At 38.0% G+C, this 26,816-nt stretch overlaps 1 protein-coding gene across 2 annotated transcripts in view; it reads left to right on the forward strand.

Moving 5' to 3' along the window:
* Nucleotides 1–25,139, forward strand: part of LOC129787696 (uncharacterized) — a 43,353-nt gene extending 18,214 nt beyond the window's left edge. For both annotated transcript variants that reach the window (XM_055823428.1, XM_055823429.1), the window contains exons 4-7: nucleotides 21,734–21,825; nucleotides 22,016–22,126; nucleotides 22,314–22,613; nucleotides 23,383–25,139. In XM_055823428.1, coding sequence (XP_055679403.1) covers nucleotides 21,734–21,825; nucleotides 22,016–22,126; nucleotides 22,314–22,613; nucleotides 23,383–23,778 — 899 coding nt within the window. In that variant the 3' untranslated portion in view covers nucleotides 23,779–25,139. The remainder of the gene's footprint in view (nucleotides 1–21,733; nucleotides 21,826–22,015; nucleotides 22,127–22,313; nucleotides 22,614–23,382) is intronic.
* Nucleotides 25,140–26,816: the final 1,677 nt, after the last annotated feature.

A 26,816-nucleotide genomic window follows, 5' to 3' on the forward strand; every position in this document is an offset into this window, starting at 1 on the left:
TGCCCCCATATTTGCTTTTACGGGCACACCCGCCCCCAAATTCCACTCGTACACCATCAACATCAAACTATCGCACCGATCGATTTGGGAACTTTGCTCTCACACACACGTCTTTTAACGAAAATGAGCTCCATGAGCTCTGATTGTCTCCCATTCTCCCCTCTTTTTCTCGGGAAAATCACACGAAAATGTATGGCGCACATCCCCATTCTCAAACTCTGATTTTCACAACTTTCTGTGGTGTGTGATTGTTTGCAAGCTCTGGGTTTGTTGGTTGGTTATACTCCTGAAATTGTTGAATGATTCGTTATGAATTTGTTGAAATTATTTATTCGAAAATTGGGATTTCATAGCAGCAAAGATAACCAAAGATTCTGTACAATAATTCAAAATTTACTCCTTCAAATTCAACTATTAAGTAGATCATCATTTTCCCCATACGCGAGCTTTTCGATAATCCCGAAAGCTTTCAAAACTAACCCACAGACCTCACGATCTTCACATTAGGGGCTCTATAAACTTCACTTGCACAATGCCGCTTCTTTCTTCTGAGAAGAAGAAAAAAATTGGCATTCTTCGTGGTGAATATTGAAAATGAAATGCATATTTTCCCGGGACATGAGGAAACGCCCGCTTGTGGAAGGGCGATAGTCCTCATGGGATGCTTAAGGGATACTTTACGACGAGGGCACATTGGGAGAATTTATGCTATATATGTTACGACATTATTACAATGGGGTTGAAAGGAGAATGAGCCAGAGAGAGAGAGAAAAAAAGAAAGTTTATGATTAATTTTCATTCTTAAGCGGAGAAGAATTTCTTTTACCCCCGAGAAATTTTTATTGCATTAAAAATGTTTGTCATATAATCTTCTCTTTTTTCGGAGCTTTTTTTTTACTTTCAACAATCCCACAGAATGATGGAAATGAAAGTTGAAAGTATCAGAGCGCTGACAGGCAAATTTTATCACAATGATTTTGGTCTTTTTTTTCTCATCGTCATTCTTCCGAAAGTTCCCCTTTGCGCTGGTGGTAGAAAAAAGAGTATGTCCAATCTTCATGGTGATTGACTTAAATGGGAATTTATGAGAAAGTTTGTCAAGGAGAATCTATCGAGAAAGTTGGTGTGATTTTGGTCCATTGTTGGTGGCACGATTTTCGTTTTGGAGTCAGCACTGTGCAAGAGCTCAATGGGTGAAATTTTCCTAATTACTGCTCGAGGGAGATAGAGAGAGAGAGATAGAGAGAGAGAGCGTTGGTGTTGGAAAAAAGGAAAGCTTTAAGCTGGAAAATTCAGGACACGGAGTATAGCACCCTGTGTGAGGGGTGCGAGAGATTATTGTTTTGGGGAAAAACATTCTTGAGTTTGGAGTGGAGTAGAAATTTAAACTACTATACCACTCACTTTCTGTTTGGATATTTGAGCAACTTCAACGATGAGGGTTCTCAAAACACTCAAAATAGTTTTAAAGAGGATCTTACTCCCTTGCAAATATTTTGCCAAACTATAAATATAAAGTTTTACTCGCGTGGAAAATCTTAGAAAATGAAGATTTAGAAACTTTTACCCCGCACCAAACTGTAATCAAACTTTCTCGTTCTTCGCCAGGGAAAAATTACAAATTCATTGGAATGAGAATTAGGGGTTGAATTTTCAAAATTCCAATAACATTCAACTGGGGAAAGAGAAGTAAAATTGAATACATTATGTATGTAGGTATATAAACGTTTTATTTTTTAAAGAAAGTTTTGTCTCATTAGGAAGTTTTTTTTAAAGCCAATTTTTGAATAGAATCATATACATTTTAAGACAAAAAGTTAAAAGCTTTCACTTGAAAATAATTGATAAGAAAAATCAAAATTTATCCTCAAAAAACTTCCCTTCGATTCGTCCCATTAATAAAGAATAATGGGTTCCATTAATTTTAACCTCATCCCCGGAGGAGACTCCTTGTGCATCTAAACTCATAAAATTTCAATTAAACCCACCATCAATTCTCCGTGTGATCAATGGCTAAACCACCCCGATTTGGAAGTCTTACCCCAGAAGTGTCCATCTACTAGATTTTTTGCCACTCCTGTGCCTGCAAATGCTTTTTGACTGCACTTTTCGCAGAGAGAAAGCTTTTCACTTTTTTTTCCTTGCCTTTGGATTCGTTCACTTGAGAATAAGCTCTTACACAGAGAGATGGTCTAAGTGGAAAATGGCTGTGGGTGAATTGGGAAAGCAACTCATGGATGGGCAGAGTATAAGAAAATTCCCCCGTAGCAAATACACTAATGCTCAATGGCAATTTTTCTCCCACAGACCGGACAATTGTGGGCAAAAGGAAACCCCGAAATACAAGCAATAAATTTCGAATCTATACTCCATATATACAAAAGCAGAGTGACTTTTTGCTGCGGTTACATCTCGAAAATGTCGCAAAATTGTGTAAGCTTAGCTTGAGGCGATGCGGGGAGTTTTGGGAATAGCTCGGAGGGAGGGGAGGGGGAGAAAATATCTATTCGGGCTGTGTATGTGATGATTTATTAACACAAGATGAATAAATTTCATGTGATTTGCTTCCCACTGACATTCTATCTCGGTTGCAATTTATTGACATCAATTTCAACGTGGTGGCTAAGGGTGTGAGTCCCATGTTGTTGGCCCTTTTGCGCTCGGACAAAAGCTCTCCACCACTCGAAAAATATTAATTTCATGTCAAATATTTACGATTACATCCCCCACCGATGCATGGACCCTTTTTATCTACTGCTTGACAAAATGCGACACACTACTGGGGGAAATTTAGGGCAAATCATCCATCCAATAGAGGTTGCGCCACACTGCCATGCGGGGTGAGAGCTTTCACTCCCCATTCACCCCTCCATCCAACACAGTTTGAGGATAAATGATGTTTGAGAGTGAAGAAAGCACACCATGCGAGCTGTGAGGAAGAATTTTCATTAATTTGCTCCCCCGAAAAGATGGTCTTTTTCTCCCAGAAGAAAAAAAGAAACTTCACCACGTCGTGGAGTTTTCATCAACCACGACTTAATGAGCTTTTTGTTCATTTTACCCACCAAATTAGGAAATTTTCTGCCTTCACCCCCTGTGAAAACTTTCACGTCGCCCACGCCCCTTTGGTGGGAAAAAATCGAATTGATAGTGGCATGACATATTCTGTGACGGATGGGCAGACGCGCGCGCGGGGGCGGTAGAAATGGTTGTCGTGTGGAATGGAGCGTCGTTGTTCAGCTTTTCGGCAAAGTTGGTTCGTGTCAAAGAAGCTATTTGTCAACAGACACACTGACGCGGCGAACGTGAGTCGCATTCAGAGACTTCCCTTCTTTTTGGGGGTGCCCCTGGACATGGTACACTCTGTAGTGTATAATCTCAAATCTCTCCACCCAGGCGACTTCTTTCTTGACAGGCACAACGCCATCAATTGGGATTCTGTCTGTATTAAGAATGTCCAGATGGTCGTGTACGCAAAAAAGGCAGGACAGTTGTTGTTTTCCCAAAATGTCTCGTCCTTTTTTGCTTCCCGCACCAAAGCTCCCCCTGACTCCTTCTGGGTGACCTTATACATATAGCTACTTTATGCAGTAGAAGGACCCCGTTCTTTGAATACCCCATATGACTGGTTGAAGGATATATTAGGGGGAGAAAACCAGGGATGATTTGTATACAAATGGATTTCTCAGCAATTTTCTTAACTCATGTCACTCAAATATTTACACTATTGCCATCAAAGTGTTTTCCAGAAAAACAAAGAAAAGCTTAAAGAAAAAAACAGAAGAGCTTTGAAAGGCAATAAATAAATTGTCAAGGAAATAGATGGAGACGCCTGGTTGTTTTTCTAGTCAACTTTTTTAAAGCTCTCTAGAATAGAATAAATTAATTCAAGTGCTTAGAGAATTAAATAATAATTCCTGAAATCAAAATTTCTTTTTTATGATTTTTAAGGAGTTTCAAGAGATTAAAAAAATTTTTAAAAAAATTATAAATAGCTTTGATGATACATTACAGTTTAAATGAAATTTGACCAAGTTTCAAACTAAATTGAAGCTCTTCCTGGAGCATACCAAAGTCAAGATTCAATACAAAGTTACATTGATGCCTAAACAATGCCCGATGCATACCTTCCGTAAGTCTTCACATAGGTTGGCCTTAGTAACCATATAGTACATTCAATGTTGGAAGTCCCTCCTGTTGAGCATTTCTGACTACACTCCATACGTGACAAGTATCCCATATATACTTTGATAAGAAAGCCCCCGTGAGACCAACCACACCACATCTGATGCAAGGCAGAATATACCCGCATTACAGCTGCCCCCTTGAGACTTCAGGCACATCCGTTGTGGGTGTGTGCAAGGGGATATAGTAATGAAGTATAAGGAGGTACCTTCAAGATAAAGCAGCCTCCTCTTGTGTGACACAATTCACTCATTAGTGATGTATGAGGTGTTTGTATTAGGAAATGAATCGAATAATTTATAACGCAATGGAAATCTTCAACCACAATCGGATTCTTCGGCCACCTCAATATATGAACATTTTAGCTCCCATCTCAGGGGCTCCACTTCTGTCCTAATGAGACAATTTTCCCTAATACCCACCACCATCCTCCGCTTTACAGCTATTTTAACCCATGTATAGGCTGAAGTGTAAATAAATTCATAATTTGATGACGATGATGGAAAGTTTTCGGTTCAAAACTCTCTCTTCATTCCCACAATTTGCACATATATTAAATACCTCCCTTCATACATATGAGAAAGCTCCGCAGCAGTGGGTGACAATGTCAGGGGAAAGAGGGAAGGAAAAACGAGGAGATTTTCATAGCGAAAACACATAGTCAAATTGACCTCAAAATTGCAAATTAATTTTTGGTCTGAAATTGAAATAATTCCCAAGCATAACAGTTTGACCATGTGAAAATTGCAATTCTTCCCAGCATTATTTTGGTTTATCTTCTTGTTGGTACAATTGGACAAAATTGCTATTGGCAACAAAACTATATACTCCAAGACAAATTGGGATGCTTCAAAGTTATTTCCTTGAAAGCATCTCTTGCGGATGAGCTCTGCTCTATACACAAAAGATAGGGGTGTACAAATTGAAGATTTCAAATCTTCATGATATAATGCTAAGAGCTTATTTGATTGCAATTTTTTTTAGGATACAAAAGCTAATAAAATAACGAAGTTGGACAACTATTTTCCTCCAATTGCAAACCCCAATAATAGTATTTTTTTTTGTAAAGAAAATATCAAGTGATTTGTATCTTGCATCTCTCGGGAAAAGCGAGCTACCTTTCTGGCTTTCCTTCCTACTGGCATCGTAAAAGCAAAACTGATCGATCTCATTCCAATTTGGCAAACATCATCATGTCTTTTGAATCAATTTGATTTTTATCGGAAAAGAACCATCAGGGTGAGTGGATTCTTTTCAATCACATTACTTATCAGCCTCCTGTTTTCCATTTCCCATGCTTTGACTATCATCCATATTCTCCATTTCCCAGACTTCTTCTTTAAAAGGTGCCCCACCACGGATGGCATGGACAAAAGGGACGGGGGGAAAAAGGACTGAGTGAGAGATAAAGGGACTCCACTCACTAAATGAAGTTTCACATGGGATGGGCGAGTGAGATTGTGCAGTGAAAATAGAGCGATGTCACCGGAAATGTCTCATAATAAAGTAATTTCCATAGAAAATCCGGACAGCTAGACTCCATCTTGCAAATAGATCTTTCGAATTTTCGTCGACATTTGCGCCCCTCTTCTGTTTTTCCTATCCCCCCCCCCCATGGAAAAGGGGATAGCCCCATGTCTTTTAAGCTGATGACTTTTGAGGGTGGTTTGTGTGTGGAAAATGTGTAATTGTCAGATGATATATGTATTTTTCTCCACACCGGAAAACCACATATCGAGATAAATTACCTTAATTTCATAATTTTCCTCCCCACCCTCAGAGGAGCTAAGGAAATTGCCACATTGATACCACCACGTTCAAACCACGTACAACCACGTTGGGATTCCTCGGTGAACAACCTCAAACTCTTTGGCATGTTGTTTGTCATAAATCACCGTTGGAACATTGGGAGAAACGGATGAGGGGGATGCCTCTTTGGAAAATATAATAATCCGTTTCTTGTTGCGAAATGAGCCTCAGACTTTGTGTGCAGCCACGAGCGTCTGACTCCTTTCAGCACACCACAGAAGGCATCCTTCATGCTATATAGAGAAGATTCGTGCCTTCTAATTTTCTCCCACAACCAAGGGGTTAATGTACAAACCAAAAATTTAAACTATTCATTTCTGAAAGCTTTAAAATTTCAAAGACTTCCATTTTTCATTGAAAGCCCTCTTTAACAAAGCTTTTGCTGGTAAATGAAGCTCAACGCGACGAAAATAATTCAGTTTATCAACCCCCTCAAAATTATTCCCCAAAATTTCCCATGTAAGTCTTCTATTAATTAAAATCAAGAATTAATTAGCGGAGCATATTGGTTGATCAAAGCACCAAAAGCTGTGTATTCGTGTGTTGTCCACCCCTCGGTATTATTTGCCCCCTTTTGGCTTCTGGCCGACAGTTTTCGTGCGCTGTTTTGGAGTATCTTCTCTCACAGTGTGAAAATTTAAGTGGAAAATTGGCAAATTTCAGCACGAGCCGTGTGTTTTTCATCAAGCGCTTCACTGGAGCTTTTTCCAACTCTTGATTTATTGCCCGGCAAGGGGAGCAAATTACCAAGTAATTTTACTCGAGAAAAACACCCTCAAGCGTTAACTTTTTTTTTCTTCTTCCATCCCCCATCAATGGCCTCTTCCGTGGCAGATGAAGAAAAATGCCGGACATTGGTGGTGTCATCCCACCCACACACCAATTAGTTTATCAAAATAGCTGACATGAAGTGACATGGAAATGAAGCTCCATTAGGGAAATGGGGTGCGGAAGCCCCCTCGGCAGAATGCTACCCCACAATGCTTTTGTGGTGCATCCCACCGAAGGGGTTGACTTTAATTAACACTCCTGTGGTCTTTTGACTACAATATACCACCCCTATTTAGCCGCCTAATGAGGGAGTTTTTTTGTAAAAGTTTGAGGACTTTTTTCTTTGAATTTTCCACGGGATTAAACGCTCTGTCTCACCCTGCCCGGCTTTTCCCGCAAGAGGACACACAAAGGGTAATCATAAAAAATTAAGCGTTTACATGTGATGACCCTTGTCCATGTTTCACCGCTCAAACCAACCTCCCCCTTCCCTGACATGAAAAAAATCCGACAGAGTGAGCAAAATTAATTAACACTTTTCACCGGGAGACAGGAACGAGGGTTGGACAAGCAGAAAAAAACGAGAATGCCCCCGTGAGTGATGGTACTCGTAGATGTGGAAAAATGTGATAAAGTTCCATGTGAGGACAACTTAATAAAATATAAATTACTCATAAAAGTTTCACTCTCGAGCAAACATCCGGCAACAGGAGGGGTGGAAAAAAAGGTAACGAAATGCGGACAAAATCACGAGGACAAAAATCCCTGCTAAATACCCATTCTTTTTTTCCCCATTTCCCTCCCCCGAGTTTCACTTGAGAGGTTTTGCTCTCTCTCACACCATCTCTTTCCCCCGGAAAAAGTGACATGGACAAAAAGCTCACACACTGAACCAATTGAGAATCAATTAAGGCAAGAGAATCGATTTGACAAATTATTGTGTCCATTCGCAAAATCGATGATAAATTGTGCTCGATTTTTTTCTCACCACGGGACCTCTGATGTGTTTGCTCCACCCCACATTTGGCCTACAAATTTTAACAGAGTCGCTTTTTCACATCGATTTTCATCTTTTGGTGACGGTAAAATAGAATCAAGGCTAAGAGGCAATGGGGGATGAATAAAACAAATAGAATTTTCTAAGAATAATCCTGTAGTTGTTTTACAAACAAACTAATGACTTCTTAAATGTCGTTTTAGAGCTTTTACACTGTAAAACAGATTAATATTAAATGCTCTTGCTATATGTAGACGATTGCAGAAGGCACAGAGGCCATTAGAATTTAGTTGCAGATATCCATGTGTCGTAATGTATGTTTCCTGGAGAAATATCCAAAGTTATACTATCCCATATCAGGCTATAAACTAGGCATGGGTATCATCTAAATTCCAAGTGTGAAATCATCCGGAGCTTTAAGAGCTTTTTCCAATTTGCACGAAAGGTGTATATTGAAAGTCAATCCTTAAGCTAGTGATTGAACACACGGAGGTATTTGTAAGTATATGTATATAAGTATGTGAATTGGGTGAGCACTTTGGGAATTTGCCCGAAGTGGGATCACCCCTCCGAAAGCTTTCAATGGATGATGATGGTGTTGTGGATTAGGTCCAGAGAGTTGGGACCGTGGAGTGTAAATGAATGTACGCCAAGGAATGTGGGTCAGCTGATGGGTGTTCTATGGTGTGTATAGGGCAGAAAATTGATGAGAGTAAAATGTACTTTCGACGAATGAATGCTATGTAATCTTAAATATTTAGTATAGAACTTTCATTTTATACGTGGGTTTTTGCAAAAACGTATAAAACCAATATCTGTGCAATTCCCATGCGGAAGCAGGTGAAGAAAACCACCATTGAATTGTATTTTATTGATGGTCTACAAGAAAATTCTATTAATTTTGAATCAATGCAGCATACATTTCTAATGCTAAAGGTCACACACACACAATTCCTTTCATTCCCTTTTAACCCTTAACTCTCCCATTCTTCCTATAGCTCGTTATGGTCTTGGAAATATTTTCTTGATTTTCTTTCACATTTTCAGATGAATTTTGTACATTTTATTTCGTAATTAATTTTGTAAAATAAAATGCTTTTGTAATTAGCAGAGTACATCAGTCGTCAGGTGTGTTTGTGTATATAGGTGTCTGACAATCATCTAAATGAGAAACGTGTTGAATTTAAAGGAATCCGCTAAGGAATTGCGCGAGTTGCACTTGAAATATTGCACTCACTTCTCTTGCCCCGCGAAAACTCATTTCTTTTCTCATGCCTGAAGTAAAGCCACTTCAGCGATGGCATTTTCAACCATTCTAGCCACCCCATATTGCATCCACCCACGTCCACTAAAGACACAAAAGAATTCCACAATTTGTTCTGTGTTATTGTTCTTGTGCATTTCTAGAGGTACACACAATTTTCACGGTAGTGCACTCCTTCGAGGATCACCCGTATTGTTCCCAACAATTTCCACAACTCCATTCCTGACCTCTCTCTTCTCCCCCACCATTCTCAATGGCACCCAGTGAGTTATATGGAGTACTCTTTGCTCATTCCGTTGAGTGTCGAGGTCCTCCATCACTTGTTGAGATGATGCCACTGGAGAGCACAACAAATTTCTCAAAAATGCAGGAAAATGGCAAAAAATGGGGAGTACGTCATAAAAGAAATATTTTGCCTATTTGTGATAGAAATATTTCAATTTTCCTGTCTCATTTTACGAATAAATTTTTTGTGAGAATTTTATTGATGCTAAAAATATTTTTTAAGATCGTAAAATTAAAGAAATAATATGTAAATATTTCTCATCTCTTTTTTGATTCTTAAAAATTGTGATTTTGCGAAAAAAAATTCTTTTGCATTTTTAAAGTAAACTAATCGAAGAAATTTTAAGATTATAAATTAATTTTTCAACATAAGCCCATAAATTTCATTTTAATATAAATTCAATTATATACGCTACCTAACTTATATTTAGTTTGCCTCTTAGTGCAAAACTTTGAAGAATACAATGGAATTATGTTTATGCGCAGACCTAATTAAATTACCTATATAAATACAACATAAAAGTAGGTAGCTGAAACTTTCTCATCAATATTGTTTATATTTTTCGTGTATTTTTTTTCTTAACTTTTTTACCATAAGAGTATGGGTTGATTTTTTTGAAAAATAAATAAGTCTTTGGAAATTTTCTGATCTATTTTCTTTAACATATAGTCAAAATTTGCGACACAATAAGAATGTTCTTCTGAAAGGTCCTTGAATGTCCTCACTCATGCAATTTTAAACGTTGCCTTCTCACTTCTCAATATTTAAGCAATATAATCCCCATGAGGGATGTATTTTCTTGTATCTGCATGTACATCAAATTAACATGAGTATTCTCATGTAATTGAGATTAATGGCAAACCATGGGCAAACTACACCCACGCCACCCTCATCGAAAAAAAAGAGGGATTCAGACGTGGATTCAGAAGAGCAGCATGGACGAAAGAAATGAGAAACAGTCTGTGGCATATTGTTCTGTGCCTGACACTGAGAATGTCTCCAAATCGTATATTTTAGTCATAAATTTCTTACAAGGGATTTTATTGTCCTCAACAGATGACAGGATATATAATGTGACCGTCCCAGCACTTATCATCCGTCTCTCACTGTACTTAACTCCTCAAAACTGATGCTCCCACTATATTCTGTGATTCCCACATACTATATAAGTAAAAAAAAAAACATGCTGACAATGCCACAAGAACAATAGATTCCAGTGTGTGTGTGTGTGTGTGTATGGAGGATGGAAAAGAATTGAATAGGGGATCAAGTGTTTTGGGGGCAAATAGTTTTCATTCCCAGGAGATTTTCTAATATCTCTTCGTTTGCTGTTTGTTAGGGAGGATGGAAGGAAATGGATAAATGTCAAGTGTGTTGCAAACACAAATATTTATTGCTACCGATTTATAGCTTTTCTAGCGAGTGCTGGATTAGGAGTATTATAGATTATGTTTTGTGATACCGTACTGAGAGGGAATGAAGATTTCAAAGGATCTCTGTGTAGTATATAATCACATTAATTTTCATCTATGATATTCTCACTCTGTTGAGAATAAGAATTCTTTTGAAGACTCACATTGATTTAATTGCCCCTATTATCGCACTCGCATTTAGTTTCATAAATATTCAGGAGATTAGATGAAATTTTCCTCTCAATTTCCCCGAATTTCGCAATTAATGGAAATTTTACGACTTTTGAGGGAGGATTGATTGAAAAATGTTTTTCACCCGAATTTTCTCCACACGTGCCAAAGATGAATTTATTTGGATATCCACATGAAAAATGATAGCCTGTCATCCACTCCATCGAGGCTAAATTTATCGAATGGGTGGTATAGAGAAAAAAATTCATGTATCTCTGACGACATTGAATAATTTTAATACTAAATCAAGATTTAATTTTCATACATTCCTCATGCCATGAAGAAGGGACACCCTCCCTCCCCCATTTCGGTGGAAAGTTCCCGGGTGTTATGTGGAAAAGCCACTCCTTGTGCAAAAAAAAAAACTCCACGCGGAGATGAGGGAAGAAATCCTCTCGATAATGTGAAGTTTACGATGTCAGAGTGGTGGGAACCGGAAGAAAAAGAGTCATTGAGAATTATGAATGGGACGAGAGAGTCACCCCTCTTGTAGATAAATTTATTTCCTTCTTATTCCACTGAAAGCTCCACCAACTCTATGCCTCGTGGAACTATACAAAATATTTAACTTTTTGGGTCATGCCACTCTTGGGTTTGCTATGCCGTGAAAAAGTCTTGCTATAAATTATTTTGGGAGAATTTTGTCATCCTGATTCTGCTGCGGAGACTTTTTCCGTGGAATATTTATTTTTCCGCGGTACGACACAGATTTTTCTAAAAAGGCACACTCTAACACAAATGGCAGAGAAAGTGCATGACCCGAGGATTTGCCATTCTTTGTACTTTTAGCTGTGTTTCTTTCAGACACAGCTTTTGTGTACCGAGCAAAATCGAAAGTCGTCAGATCGGGCTCAAACTTGGGATGAGCACGAATTAGGGTCCCCACATTCCAAAAAACGTATGCGCCAAAAAATTTTTTTGTCCGGCCGGCCGGCCGTCTGGCCGGCCGTCCGGCCGGCCGTCCGGATTATAAACTTAAATTACAAGAGAACGGTAATAGATAGAGACTTGCGGTAAACGGCAAAGTTTAAAAGTCGACTGGAAGACGTCCGATTATGAGGTCAAATCCACCCCCCCACCCCTCCGTCCGCCATTTTGAATAACCTCAAAATTTTGTTTTCGCTATATCTCAGCCCCTGTAACAGCTAAAAATCTGAAATTTTGATATGTTGTAGGGGCCATCAAGACCTTTCCAACGATACCTCATTTTCGAAAATCGGTCAAGCCGTTTAGTCAATATGGCCGCCACAATTTTTCATCGAAAATCGACCATAACTCGAAAACGGCTTGACCGATTTTGATCAACTCGGGCTCAAATGAAAGCTCTCAACAAACCCTACAACTCTCTAGAACATCCGAAGTTTCAAAAGTGACCGCTAGGGGGCCAAAAATCAAAAACAAAATTTTCGATGAGTTTTCGATTAATATCTCGAAAACGCCATTATCGATTTGCTTCATTTTTTGATATGTTATAGCTGACCATATTATCTAGCTCCGTGCCAAAAATGAAGAAAATCTATGTCTCCGTTCTCGAGATATAGCCTTCCAAAGTTGGCATGTCATATCTCGGGTTCTACAAGTCCGATCTTGATCAACTCAAGCGCAAATGAAAGGTTTCGAGAAACCCTACAAATGTCTAGAACATTGCAACTTCGAAAAATGACCGCGAGAGGCGCTAAAGTCAAAATCAAAATTTTCGAAAATTTCGAACTCGAATTTTTCGAAAATGCTATTATCGATTTACTTCATATTTTAATATATTATAGTTGAGGTTAAGACCTTTCCAACGATAGCTCAAACTCGAAAATCTATGGAGCCGTTCCCGAGATATGGCATTTTAAAAATTTCTTAGGGGATGACTTTTCAACTTTTTCGGACTTTGCGCGTATTTAAATTAATTTGCGTTCTAGTTTGCTCTCACAAAATTGGTACACTGAAAGAAACACAGCTCCCGTAAGCTTGGTCAGCTTACCAGTACATTTATCTACTGATTTGTTTAATTTTTTTCTATTAATTCAAACAAGGAGAAAAAAGCTAAAAAAAAAACATTTTCCTCTAAAAAAATATAGTAAAAAGAAATTACCCGTTAATAAAGCTCTTCTAAATCTCCCCAGGAAGTCCAATAATTTACTTTCTAAACGCATTAAACAATGGAGAGAAAGGTATACGTGTGGTGTATGACTATTGTTGAGATTTAGCACTTCCAGGAGGATGCCCATCCACATTCTCACCCCCTGGGGATTTATATACAAGAATATTGCTATCAAGGGTCACAGCATCTTATCAGCACATACATTATGTAGCCTCTGAATGTACCGAGAAAGGGAAATAAGCTACAATAAAATAAGTTGTTGACCTGGGGAATGCTTACACATTCACACACCCAATAAAGAAACTGTCCCAGGATCACTACAGGGGGTGCCCGGAGGTCGTGTTGAAAATGCTGAAGAAGAGTGTTCCACTCTCTAAGTGCTATAATGCTCCATTTGCAAATACCAACTCCAAAAGTCATACAAGAAAAAAGGACGAGAAGAAAAGTTTATTGAAAATGGTGCAAAATGTCGAATGCTTATATTCTTCGGCAATCCCAAAGTTGTGTAGAACAATGCTATGTGCCCCGGTAGAGAAACCCTTCTACCGTATTATATGTTGAGCTGTGGCACTATGTGTGTCTAGGGTTGGACAGCTCTGGGTGAAAGAGTGAGATGAGTCGTTAGCTCTATGCCGCTCATCAGGCACTCATAGGTTCAGTAGCCCACTGTTGCTCGTCCGATTCAGTTCGGGACCCGTTAGCTCTTCAAATAAGGGTAGTTATTAGCCCATGTAGGAATATCGTCCTACATATCAGAAGTGGGATAGGGTCCGCGTGTGCCACTGCGTGTGGAAAACCGTGAAAATCACGGCGCGAGTGAAAAGAAAAGTGAAAATTTCGGAGACGACGACGCAAAAGGCAGCGAGACAACATGGCCGCCACCGTGTGGAGAAAAATGCGGCGTAGAAGCAGCGAAATGCGACAAGATAGGACTGCGAGATCATCGAGAAGCGCCCCAGCAACTGTGTGGTGGAGCACCCGGCGATGGAAGTAGCGCAAGTACCCCTGAGTGCCCCAGGAAAGGGAAATAAAAAGAGAAAAATTGAAAGGGGAATATGTTTCTTTGAATTGAAAAAAGTCATGATAAATTTCTGAGAAATTTTTGGCAATTCCAGGAATTTCTATGTGTTAACCCTTTTGTGTATGCTATGTGTGAATGGTGGCCACCCGCACAAAATAATTGTCTTGTCTTGTCTTGCAATAACATGTCGTAACAGGAATTCCTTTTCAGGCTATTCATGATATTTTTTTTTAACATATTTCATGCGAAATCATAGGAAAAAATGCAAAATGTTTTAGAAGTGTTTCATACGAAAGTGAAATTAGCCGTGTTTCATGAAACAAGTTTTGACAAGATTGATGAAACACGAAATGTTTTTGCTGGAATTTGACCACATCGTGACATTTCGGTCGTGCCGATTGAATACTCGGGTATTGCGTCATATTAAATGTCATTTTATATGCGTGTTTGATTGTTTTGAATATTCAAGGTATTTTGTGAGGAAATGCAAGAAAAATTCCATTAAATATCATAAAGAAATTACAGAAATGCATTGTTATTTATTCGAGATTTTAATTAGTTGTTTTTCAGGACAGAAAAGTGAAATTAAGATCTCAAGGTAAGCCTACTAAATATAAATGGAGAATAATTTCTTTGTCATTTTAGAGAATGGACATACAACGAGGAAGCAACAAAGAAATGTGAAGGATTTAAAATATCAAATATTATATGCCCCACTCAGACACAATCTAGAGGAAATGAAGGAAGAGAATCTTAAGCCTACGACCGGAATTGAGGACTGGATTGATGTTAAGGAAGGCTATGTGCCAAAGTCAAGCAATGGCTATGTGCCGCTTGAAAGCTGAGTGCGCTAAACCAAGATACAAAGAAGGAAAGGAACCCGAAGCGTATAATAGGAATTAAGAATTGGATAGAAGGAAGATAAATCGCTAATCAAGACGAGAGACGAAGCAAGAAGACTTCGTCTTCACTAGCTGAGCCCCAGGCTTAGTTGCTTCACAGAGCTCATAGTACTATGTGTACTCCATCATGGAAAAAGAAAGAAACAAGAGATTAAAGAAACAGGATGACAACAATGAATTATAGCGGAAGAAATCAGTACACTGGATTGACCATTCACTTCATCAATGAGGACATTGATCATATCAGGAAGGCCGAGATGTAGAACAATGCTATGTGCCCCGGTAGAGAAACCCTTCTACCGTATTATATGTTGAGCTGTGGCACTATGTGTGTCTAGGGTTGGACAGCTCTGGGTGAAAGAGTGAGATGAGTCGTTAGCTCTATGCCGCTCATCAGGCACTCATAGGTTCAGTAGCCCACTGTTGCTCGTCCGATTCAGTTCGGGACCCGTTAGCTCTTCAAATAAGGGTAGTTATTAGCCCATGTAGGAATATCGTCCTACAGTTGAGAATTTATTCCACCCAGCAAGTTTATAGATTAATGATAAAAATATTCGAGTAATAAAGCTTAAAGAAAATTTAATTATTTTAAAGAATTTTCATCAGTTTATCATAATTTTTCTTAAAATGATATATAAGAAACTCAATTCAAACTAAAATAATTTTAAATTTAATATTTATTTAAAACCGTAAGATGGGGGTTTTTTGGGATACGCGGGGTGATTTGGGATTTATTTTTATGACTAATTTGTAAAAGAAAAATTAATTGGATTTTAAGGGCAACCTTAGCTAAAATTTTCCGGGGAGTCCGAAAATGGCCATCATTTTCACCCCGCTCAACCTCCACCTGCCAAAAATACCGTTTTTTTTTTTTTAGATGCTGAAGAAGGTTACCCTTAAATAAAATCCAATCAATTTTTCTTTTACAAATTAGCCTTAAAAATAAATCCCAAAACACCCCATATTACGAAATGTTTCTTTATTCATTATGGTTGTGCCTTTTAATGTTTTCTTAAGGATGGCCAAATTACCCCGTCCTTCCCTTTTCATCCCCACAAACCCTTGGATCTTTCATCTTAATTCTACACCCCTTTCAACTCTGTGATCATATCGGAAAAAAAAGGTGAGATATTGCAAAAATATTCCGACTTTGCAAATACGTGCATTCCGTATGATGTGTAAAACACAAAACACCAACTATTCCACCTCCCCCCCCCCCCGCCCCCAAAAATTGAATGTGATGGAGCGAAATGTAAGAGCGAAAAATATTCCTCATGCGAAATTGAAGTGACGTTTAAGTATCTCCCACAAAACTCACTTCATTTCCTCTGCATGTTGGGTACCGCACAGCCATACTCCCTATCAATAAGTCAAGGAGAAATGGCTGGTTTTTGTGATCACACATGAAAAATATTTATGCAAAATATATATCACACATATTGATGGTGATAGGTTGAAATTTTACGATGCACATTCTATTATAACTAAACATTGGCAAAGAGGGGGCGGATTGGTGGGTGGAAGAGGGCGGTGGGGTGTGCCCTGAAAAATTGCGAAAGAGAGGGTTGTCATCCCCCTTTTTGGTGGGGTACTCTGGCGGCAGCAGAGATGGTTGGAACGTGGATGATGGGAGAAAATTTGCATTTATGGATCCCGAAGGGTTGAAATTGTGTGTAAGAGCTGCACGGAGAAGAAATGGGGGGTGGGTGAGTGTAGGAACAGGGGAAAAAATGGCTTCCAGCGAAAAATATAGCTCCCCCCGCGCAAAAATAATAGACCACTCGTGAATGGAGCACATGCATCGACATAGATTTAACCACTCTGTCCGTATGTTTTTTTGGCTATGGAACACATATGACCCCGTGGGCACCACGGAGGGGGGTATTTTAATAAAATATCGAATCCACCGGCTTTGTTGCGTGTTATTCAACAACCGTCGATTGCGTCGTTAAATTCGATTACGAGAATTGATATTATTATGCAAAATGATGGAATTTATGTTCGAAAAAGCTCCACACACACATATCGCCAAATTTATTCCAACACCGCGCGAGGGATTATGAATGCAGTACATGTTCCTACATAATCTGGGAAAAGTTTTTCAGCCCCCTCTGCACCCGGCATCGTACTTGTATATGAATTGTGTATACATATTCAACAAAAGCTCTTTTGTAGACTACTTTAAATTCCACACTCCCGTTAAAGTTAATACCACTGCCCACCCACCTCCAAGCCTCACCCTCCCCCTCCCAAGTGATCATCTGCATGCATATGCACATCACATCACATTCCACATTACACCACAGTTATATGTATACAGTGACAATTATTAAAATAATATACAAATTCGCTTTATTTAATTGAGATACTTTGCGAATTGAGGGCTGAATTCCAAAAGGGATATTTATTATTTGCTAGTAGATTGTTAATTGCCACTCCATATGCTGTGGATGCAAATTCTCTCACGTGATGGGAAATATAGCGGGTGGATTTACCGGATTATTGTCTGTAGAATAAAATTAAAACTTTATAATAAGCAAGTGGATCAGTGGATTGTACAATTGGATTTTTAATTTAAAAAAATATGAATTTAATTTTTAAAGTAATTTTAGAGGAAAATAAAAAAAAATTTCCAAAAGAAAATTCCTAAAAATCCTCTCTCAAGAAAATCATAAACAAAAAATCCATTTTTAGTACATTTTCCTGGAAAAATTTCCTTTTAAAACAATCTCCAAAAATAAATCCTTCTCATATTCTTCCTTATAATTTCGGATCTTTGTGCATGCCATTGATCTCTTTTAATGTAGGCTAAAATGTCAGCATATTGAATCTGATTATATATATTGTGATTTCATTCACCATTCAGTGCCAATTATATCACTGCCTGACGAGCCATTGTACTTGAAAGAGTTTGTAATGAATGAGATCATTTTCCAGGGAACACCCCCATAAAATGGTCCCCACAATCATTTGATGAATAAATAAAATTTCAGAAAGCCATTCAAGTTGCCTCCGTGGTCGCTGAAAAATCCACCCTCTCATTAATAAAGTGGTAATGAGGCTTGTATAATCGGGGCAAAAGACTTGCTTTTGCGGGGTTTTTGCCTTTTGTGCGTTCAATTTGGGATGTTTTGCGCGATGATTCGTAATATTCCGCATGTCAGATTCCCCTTCCCTCCAGCCCAAACCATACCCACCGGAAGAGGGGGGTTTGGATGTGAAATCTTCATCTGACTAAGTGAGAAGCTCCTGGGGTATGTTTGTCGAGGGTGAGGGTGGATAAAGTTTATTGGGTGGTAAACGAAGATGAATTTTACGATTTCATAAAATTCGGTTATTGTTCTTATGTGCAAAAGCATGTCGTCAGCTTATTTTCCATCTTTCGTGCTTTGTCCATTGAAAAATTTCCCGACCATGCAAACTTTTCCATCACACTACCCCTTTTCCCATTTGCCCCCCCCAAAAATTGTGGCTTTTGTGGGACGAACCCCATTTCCCATTCTCTGATTAAATGTGTGTGCCTCCTAAAGCTGATTTGGTCACGAGGGAGTGTTGCCTTCCTGGAAGCCTCTGATGTGAAATTTTCAATATGCATAAAATCAACATAACTCCACACTGAAAATTGTGATTCTCATCCCAAATGGAACATATTCTCCTCAATGTTCTATACTAAAAAAAAAAAGAGAAGAAAAGCATATTTTCATCTTTGTGAACTTTTTCTCCAAGAGGCTTGTTGTCTTTTGTATCCTTTTATTTTTTGTTGTCCCCTATATCTCCCCCTTGTGGGACCAAATTGCGAAAAATGTTTGTGATTTTGGTACACCCATTCCCCACAGACAACACACCCGAGCCAATTCACAAAATTCCACCAGCTGCTGAATTGAAATTTCACCCCAAAATGTCAAGAGGATTTAAATTTGCCAAGGGGGTGTTAAGTGCATTATTCCACCCCCCAACCCAATGCCGTGGCACACTCCCCGTATGACTCTGAAAATTGAATGTATATACACCCAAACTCCGAGGTGGAGGATGCTGATGCTGAAATATGTTGCCAAAGAGTGGCCGCATGTGTGCTGCAGGAGCTTCTTGAGTGGTGCAATACATCCTAATTGAAATATCGCCTCCGTTTCGAGCGTTAGCAATATGGGGTTCACAGAGTTGTGTTGTATTGTCGGAAATACACTTTGATTGCTCACTGCAAATTGCCAAAGGTTATATCGAAAGGAGTAAGCGGAATTTCACATATAAGGAGCACAAGTGAAGAAACTGAACTCATTCTAAAGTCAAAAGATATCTACCACTTTATACGGAGAAGAAGGGATGATAAAATTATATTTATTCTCTCGCTATATAATCCTATTTAAATGCATTTACTTTAGGGGTATGTTTTAGCATTTCAAATGAAATTAGAAATGCTTGGAGCGTTTTTCTAAATGGAATTAGCTTAAGAACTACTAATGTACGTTTTAGAATGTTTTCTTCTAACTTTGTAGGGTGGAAATTTCTAATCAGTAAAAATATATTCAGAATATTTATTTTATTAAGCCGTTTATCTAAAACTATTCATCAATATTAATTTCAAAAGTGGTCCCAAAACTCTGATGAAATTCCCCTTCATTCTATTTGCTTCCTCTGATGGTAGATTGCGTCAATTTTGGTGACTCATCACGAAACCTATTGAGGAAGACACCAGCAGTGTCGCAATTTTCCCATCCATCAACTCAATATCCTGAGAAATTTGTATTTTGCGTGTAGATCAAAATTAGGTAAATGATTCGTGACACAATCTACGAGAACTGATTTTAATCCACCACCCTCCCCCACACACCCCCGTTGAAGCTTTTGAGATTGAGGAACAATTCAGATGGGAGTCAAAATGTAATTTAGCTGATGATGATTCCATGAAATGTGGAATGTTTTAAAAACAAACTCCCCAATTTTCCTGCTATCTCGTCTGATTTTCCCACCGAGATTATGCACATTTCATGGAGCAAACGAGGGTGGGCATGGGGCCCAGAGGGGGTGATGTTTTCAATCTCAGAAGAATCTCTCCACCCCAAAAGAAGGCTTTCTTCTTTTTCTTTTCTTCTTCCACACCAAAATGAAAATCCACCCTCGAATTTTTATGTGTTTCACAACATTGATCACAATTTCATTTTGGCATGTGTCCCTCCCACACTCTCTGATTTCCATCTCGGCATTGAGGACAATTTAGCCCGCCCGGGAATGGTCTTCATACCAATCGATTAGTATTTTGCCCATAACGAGAAAAGATGCTTTTTAGACTAAAATATCTTTTTGGATGTAATGAGATACCCACACCCCCTTCTTCAATCAGCTAAAAAGGCACCCCCTTAGGAGCGCAAAAAATATCCTAAATTCTCCATTTTCTCCCATAGAGGGAAAGATCTTAAAAATTCCCTCCTATCCATGTCCTTTTTCTCTTTTTAAGTGAATTTAAACTATTTATTGTGGAAATGCTTTTGGAATTCAATTTAAATTCCATTGCAAAATAGTAATATATCTCAATTTGGATCCACTTTTCTTCTTTGGACAATTGAAAATGGTCTACAACGGGCGAAGAGAAAGAGTATGGTCAATAATCGAGCTTAATCGATGTTAGACAATGACATCTCTCCCCGGAAACTGCATGATACTGTCGCCAAAATTGAACGTTTGTCCCCGACAATGTGGAACAAGTAATATATATAAATTTATATATAGGTTGAGGTCCACCCATTTGGATGATGCTTTCGAAACACACCCCAATCAAACCCCCTGCTATACTTGCACTGTTGTTCTCCGCAAGCAGAGAAGTTTCTGTAGAACAGAGTTGAAGTGAGTAAAGAAGACAAAATTAATTGCTAAAGGTTTGCAATTTCATCTTGTCATCTGCAGAACATGCTAATAATCTATATAATAAAGAAAGGATTTCGTTCCTGTACAGCTATGCATTTCTACACCGTTGGTCCGATCGTGATGAAATTTGGTACAGAGACTACTGATACCAGGCGGTTTTTACCAACGGCATTCATTTCCCCCCCAGGAGCCCCCCTTCTCATAGCCCTCATATAAAATTCATGCTTTTTTGACTACTTTTTGAATTTGGCGCCTTAAATGTTGTGTGAAATTCACTTTTTCTCTTTGAAATATCTGTTGGAGATTTTGCATGGCCCATCTATATAATAAAGAAAGGATTTCGTTCCTGTACAGCTATGCATTTCTACACCGTTGATCCGATCGTGATGAAATTTGGTACAGAGACTACTGATACCAGGCGATTTTTACTAACGAATAATTTTTCTATTGGACCTTTTTCATCTCAATTATTTTCTCCATCTAAAATTTGCGCGAAGCGGGGCGAGGTAAATTGGAGCGAAGCGACAATTTACCTCGTGTTTCTATATGGTTAAGAGTTTCTTAATGTAATTTTCAATGAAGTTTAGGAGCTTAAACTCTCAATTAAAAACAGACACAATGATTGCTCCATGCGAGGTTCAATTTTAAATTTAAATCTCTCATCTGGAAGTTTACAAATCGTCTCCAACTTTGTATGTGGAGTCAGTGTAGTGTAATGTATTGTCTTTCTTCTGGCACACAGCGTATATTCTTTTTGCCACGAAAAGAGCACAAGATTGGATGGGAGGGTGGGTGTTTTTGTTTTTGGGGGTGATATCGCCCATCCACGACATATTCATTGATTACATTTTTTTTTGTTGTACTCCACAACCAACAACCCCTTTTTCTGTTCTCATATTTCTAGTGCTATGCTTAAAGGATCTCAAGATATCTGTACCAGAAGCTGTAGCTGATGGAGACACAGTGACGCTATCGTGCCAGTATGACCTAGAAAATGTGAGTGTCTGTAAAATGCTTCCATAGCACGCGGGACGGAAGGATATTAATTCTTTCCGTCTCGTGAGATATTCCATCAAAGGAATTAATGTTAATAACATTTTTCCTCCCGGAGGAGCTTTTTTTCCTCTCTAATTCCGTTTTCTCTTCCATCCCCCCATGCTGGGACGCCCGGTTGATCAATATCAAGGATGCACTCTATCTCGTACGATGGTACTTGGACTCTGAGGAGTTCTATCGATACGTACCGAAGGAAGAGCCTCCAGCGAGAGTTTTTGAGATTGCTGGTGTATCTGTCGATGTAAGTCACATCATGCATTTTTCCAGGAAAGGAAATTCAATGCAATTTCAAACGTTGAACTTCTGAGAAGTTACAATTATCACATGATACACGCGTAATTTGCATCAAAGACATTTTACATAAGGAGTAGCAACTCTTGTGCAAGATTTAAAGTTATATCCTTAAGAAAATTGTTATTTTCCTTTAGATAAAAAAGTCAGACGCCAACAATGTGACAATCAGATCCCTGACACGAAATCAAACTGGAACGTATCAGTGTGAGGTGTCTGCGGATGCGCCACTCTTCCACACAGAACACCAATCCGCCAAGATGATGGTGGCAACCCTTCCGGACTCCCAGCCAGCAGTGTCAGTCTTTGGTGTGACAACAGACCCCACGGGACGGCGGGTTGTACAGCAGGGTGAACGCTTCAAAGCCAGCTGCATCTCAGGACCTTCATATCCGCCAGTCAATTTCACATGGAGAATAAATGGTGTCAAATATCCGGTAGGAAAGTCATTGCCTTCACTAATCCCTAACACCCAATACTGACCTCCTGCATGCATCCTTTTGCTAAATAACACGTTACAAAGGTGTGATGTTGGTAATAGAGATTCCTGCCAAGATTAGGGAAAATATAGAATTTCCCTAGAAATTTATTTCCTTTTACCCCTTAAAGCTTAGGAAAGGTGTTGAGTGATCCTTATGGGTTAAAGGGAATTATGAAAACATGTTAAAATCAAGGGATTAAATAAAACAAAATCAAAAATATTGCGGAACAAAAAGAGGATTCTCTGTCAAAAGATTAAATTAATTAACGAGACAAAGTTTGTCCTGAATAAATGAACATTTTCATATAGCATACTTTTAGGCGCATTTTGGTAGTAACTTACACAAGTTACACCACAATTAAATTAAAATTAATGAATGTTTTTAATTTTAATTAATACGTAATTTTAATTAAAAGTATTGGTTTTTAATATTGATTTCATTACGCAAATGAAATTATGGAATGCATCAGAAAAAATAATTTGGTATTTTACCCTATTAACGTCACAATTAAAATTATTTTTCAAAGTGGAAATCAAAGATTTAAATTATTTATAAAAATAATTAGTTGGTATACCACAATCGTGGCATACGAAGTATTTTTTATGATTTTATTTACGACCATAAAAAATTGAATTTTTTTAGCTTTCTTGCAACCCAAAAGAAATGAAATCTCTAACTACCCTTGCTCCTTTGTCCCTTTTGCATTATTTTTTATTCCTTCTAGTCCTCAACGTCGGGCGTCCGGGACACCGGAATTATACGATCGTGGGACACGAGGGAAACATACTCTGAGATTTTGGTGAATGTAGACAACGTTCTCAGTAGATCCCATTCAAGTCATCAAAATCAGCTCTTTGTCATCCACCCACATCCCCGACGAAGTCTTCATCTCCGATGCGAAACAAATATCTTCACCCTCTATCGTGGTGCTGCCGAAGTTGAGTTGGAAGTGATGGAAGACCATCCACCAACGTATGGGGGCAAAGTTAGTCCCACGACAGATCAACGCGGTGGCGCGAATCGTGGTGATCCCGATAATTCAGCCCTCACAGGAAGTGCCATCCTCCTTGGGGGCTACCATAAATGTTTCATCTTTCGTCTCATTCTCTTCTGCTTGTGATTGTTTTCTGTTTCTTATAACTCCCGAGCATTGATCATCATTCGGGGGTATAAATTGCGAGATTATCGTTGTAAATATAGTGATGTTGCAGAAAGAATTACTTGTTCACACGCTCATGAATCTCCCCAAAAAAAAAGTAAAATAAAAGACTATATATAAAGTGTATTTTACCCCATTTTAGCATCATTATAAAATGCTGTGTATTTGCCGTTAAACGGTGTGGGTTGAGTCTCTCTTATGGGTTAGTACATAAGGACATGGGAATCTCCTCACGAATACTTTAAGTTTTTCACCTGAGATTTATTAAGGAACTTGTACGTGCAAGTGGGAAGAATTTTGCACTGACATTGTCATAAATAATGTTAGCTTCCATGTGAGTTTTCTCGATTAAAAAGTTGTTAAACTATACAGAAGTGTCCAAAGGAAGTGAATCTTAAGTTTCTTGTTGAAGAATATCCTTAAAATAATCTACTAGAAGAATTTCTCTGTTTTTCTCTACTTGTAATTTATACTTTAAAGTATCAGTTATCTTTTGAATAGAGTAATTTATTTTAAATTTTAACCCTTTTTCTTCAAGCTAATTGTTCAACTTCATCGTCAAAAGGTTAACTCGTAAAATTCACCTGGTAAGAGATAGTTTATACAGCATTTCATTCTTCCTTTTGCAAATGTCAATTCGCAAAAAAGTGACAAAAAAAAAGAGATAATGCCTGTCCAAGAAAAGTTCCATAAGTGTGGCTTTATTTAGTTACGAATTGTCTTTCTTCTGTAAATAAAATCAATATTATATAGTGTAACAAAAGAGTCATCCCCCCATGAACTACATATATATGAAAATAATACAAATAAATATAAATATCATGAATTGTATACAGAGAGAGAGTGGATAATGGAGGTAATATTTGTTTTCAAATAGCACTAATCGACTAACTAATCCCATATTGACTTCGGTAATGTAATCAACAGTGTTGATATTGCATTAAGCCCACGATATACATAGTAATGCTATGTATATAACTATAAGAGGGATGGGATATTGCAACTAAAAAAATGAGGATGATTACAAATGCGATTTAGAGTGTTATACATTTTAAACATAGCACGCAGAATATGTTGTGAATGGAAATGAGAGGGTTGTTTGAGTTTATATATATATATATTTTTTGGATACCCGCGTGGATATGATTTTGGGGAATTGCAGATTTAGCAGATATAAGCGCAGGTGTATTTGATCTGTAATTAAACGTGAAATGAGAGACCCAACATGAGAGAGGAAGGGGTGCAAATTACTGGAAGAGGGTAATGGAAAAAATTTGTAGAAATTAAATAAAAAAGAATTATTTCAATAATTAAAAAAAAAACATCTTTTCATCCCCTTTTTCGCATCCTTTCACTTTATTTCCAGAGAGAGAAAAAAAAGTATTCACCGCAATAAGGATTTAAAATGCAAAATTACTTTGGACATTGTAATTAAATTGGCGTGATTGAAGGTGAGTTTTTGTTAGGTGGTGGGGGTTTGTTTTATTGTGTGCACTGGGATGAAAGAGAGTTGGATAAAAAAAAAGCTTTGCAAGAGAGAAAAGAGAAAAATCCCCTCAAGCTGGGTTGTCTGCAATTTGATTTGCCACCAGTTGTAATCCGGAGGCAACTCATTATGCGCCATGAATAACTGAAAACTTTATTTAGTCGGAAGGGTGTGTGTGTGGGTGTTTACAGCAGGGACACCCACTGTGCAGCCCTCAGCCCCATCGTCCTGGGCACCCAGGTAGAGTCCATTAATCTCCAATGGCGGCAACGTGTACATGATACAAGCAAGGGTGCATTTTCTCCAACAAAATATCCACCCACTTCCGTAACCTGCAGTGGCCATCAGTGTGCGACAAACTTTTTGCCATTGCCCCGGGAAAGGCATGCAGTCTCTTTCGCTCATTTGTTCACACGAAATCTCCAGGAAGCATCTCCCCCATTTCCCGTAGTATCCTTATCATTTTTGAAAATTACTTCAAAGACAACCCAAAATGTAAATTTTTCACGTTGAATGGAGATTTTTCATGTTTACAAAGCATAAAATGATATATAGCGAAATATATATTTTGCGAAATAAATTAAAGAGAATTTAAGAAAAATCATTTGTTATTTTTTTTGGATAGATAATAAAAATATGTAAAATGAACATCCGTCAATAAAATGAGTAATTTTTCAATGATTAAAAAATATTTCATTTTGTATCAGTAACAGTTGGTTGAATTTCCATTTAATTAACAACAACATTAATGATATAAAATATATATCCGAAAATTTTCAGATTTAATTATGAGAATAATATATTTGATATAGTATTTTTAATTGGCGTTATTTTTCCCATGATTTTAATTTCGTTATATTGGAAATTAGTTGACCTGAGCCCCCAATCAAATGTCAGTTAATTTTATTTGAATTTGCAATTTGAGTACTCGTTACATTTTGGTTTAATAAATGGCTGTTTAACTAGGAGAATACTAAGATTCAAAGATGCTTAAAAAGCTTCTAAGGAACAAGGAAGGCTTTAATATTTTAAAAGAACATTTTAGAGTTCTCCTTTAATGCTCACAATATAATATAAATGGTTAACAGAAAGGCACAAAATTAATTAGTCAATTCCTTTTGGCGGAAAAACGTGCCTGATTTCCACGTGAAAAACAATCAAAAGGAATTTTCTTTGAATCGAGACACCAAATACTTTACACTCCATGGTGTGAGCTTTCAATTCCCACTTACCCCCTCTGTGCATTTGACTTTGGCAGCAAATTAAATGAGCAAAAAAGGGATGAAAATTTCACTTTTGTCTGCTCATCTTGTGAATTTGCCGCAGTTTGCTTCTGAAGGAGCGAGAGAAGAAGAATGTCAGACAGGTGGAAGCAAAGATATATGAATAAAGTACCTTTTACTAAATAAATAGTCTCGTGAGCATGCCTAATTTTGGTTTATCGTCACCTTCAATTTCATTTATCCACCAGCCTAACATTTCTCTGTCATTTATTTAGGATTAAGGTTAACAA

This window comes from Lutzomyia longipalpis, chromosome 1 (genome assembly GCF_024334085.1).
Source record: "Lutzomyia longipalpis isolate SR_M1_2022 chromosome 1, ASM2433408v1".
Classification (NCBI taxonomy): domain Eukaryota; kingdom Metazoa; phylum Arthropoda; class Insecta; order Diptera; family Psychodidae; genus Lutzomyia; species Lutzomyia longipalpis.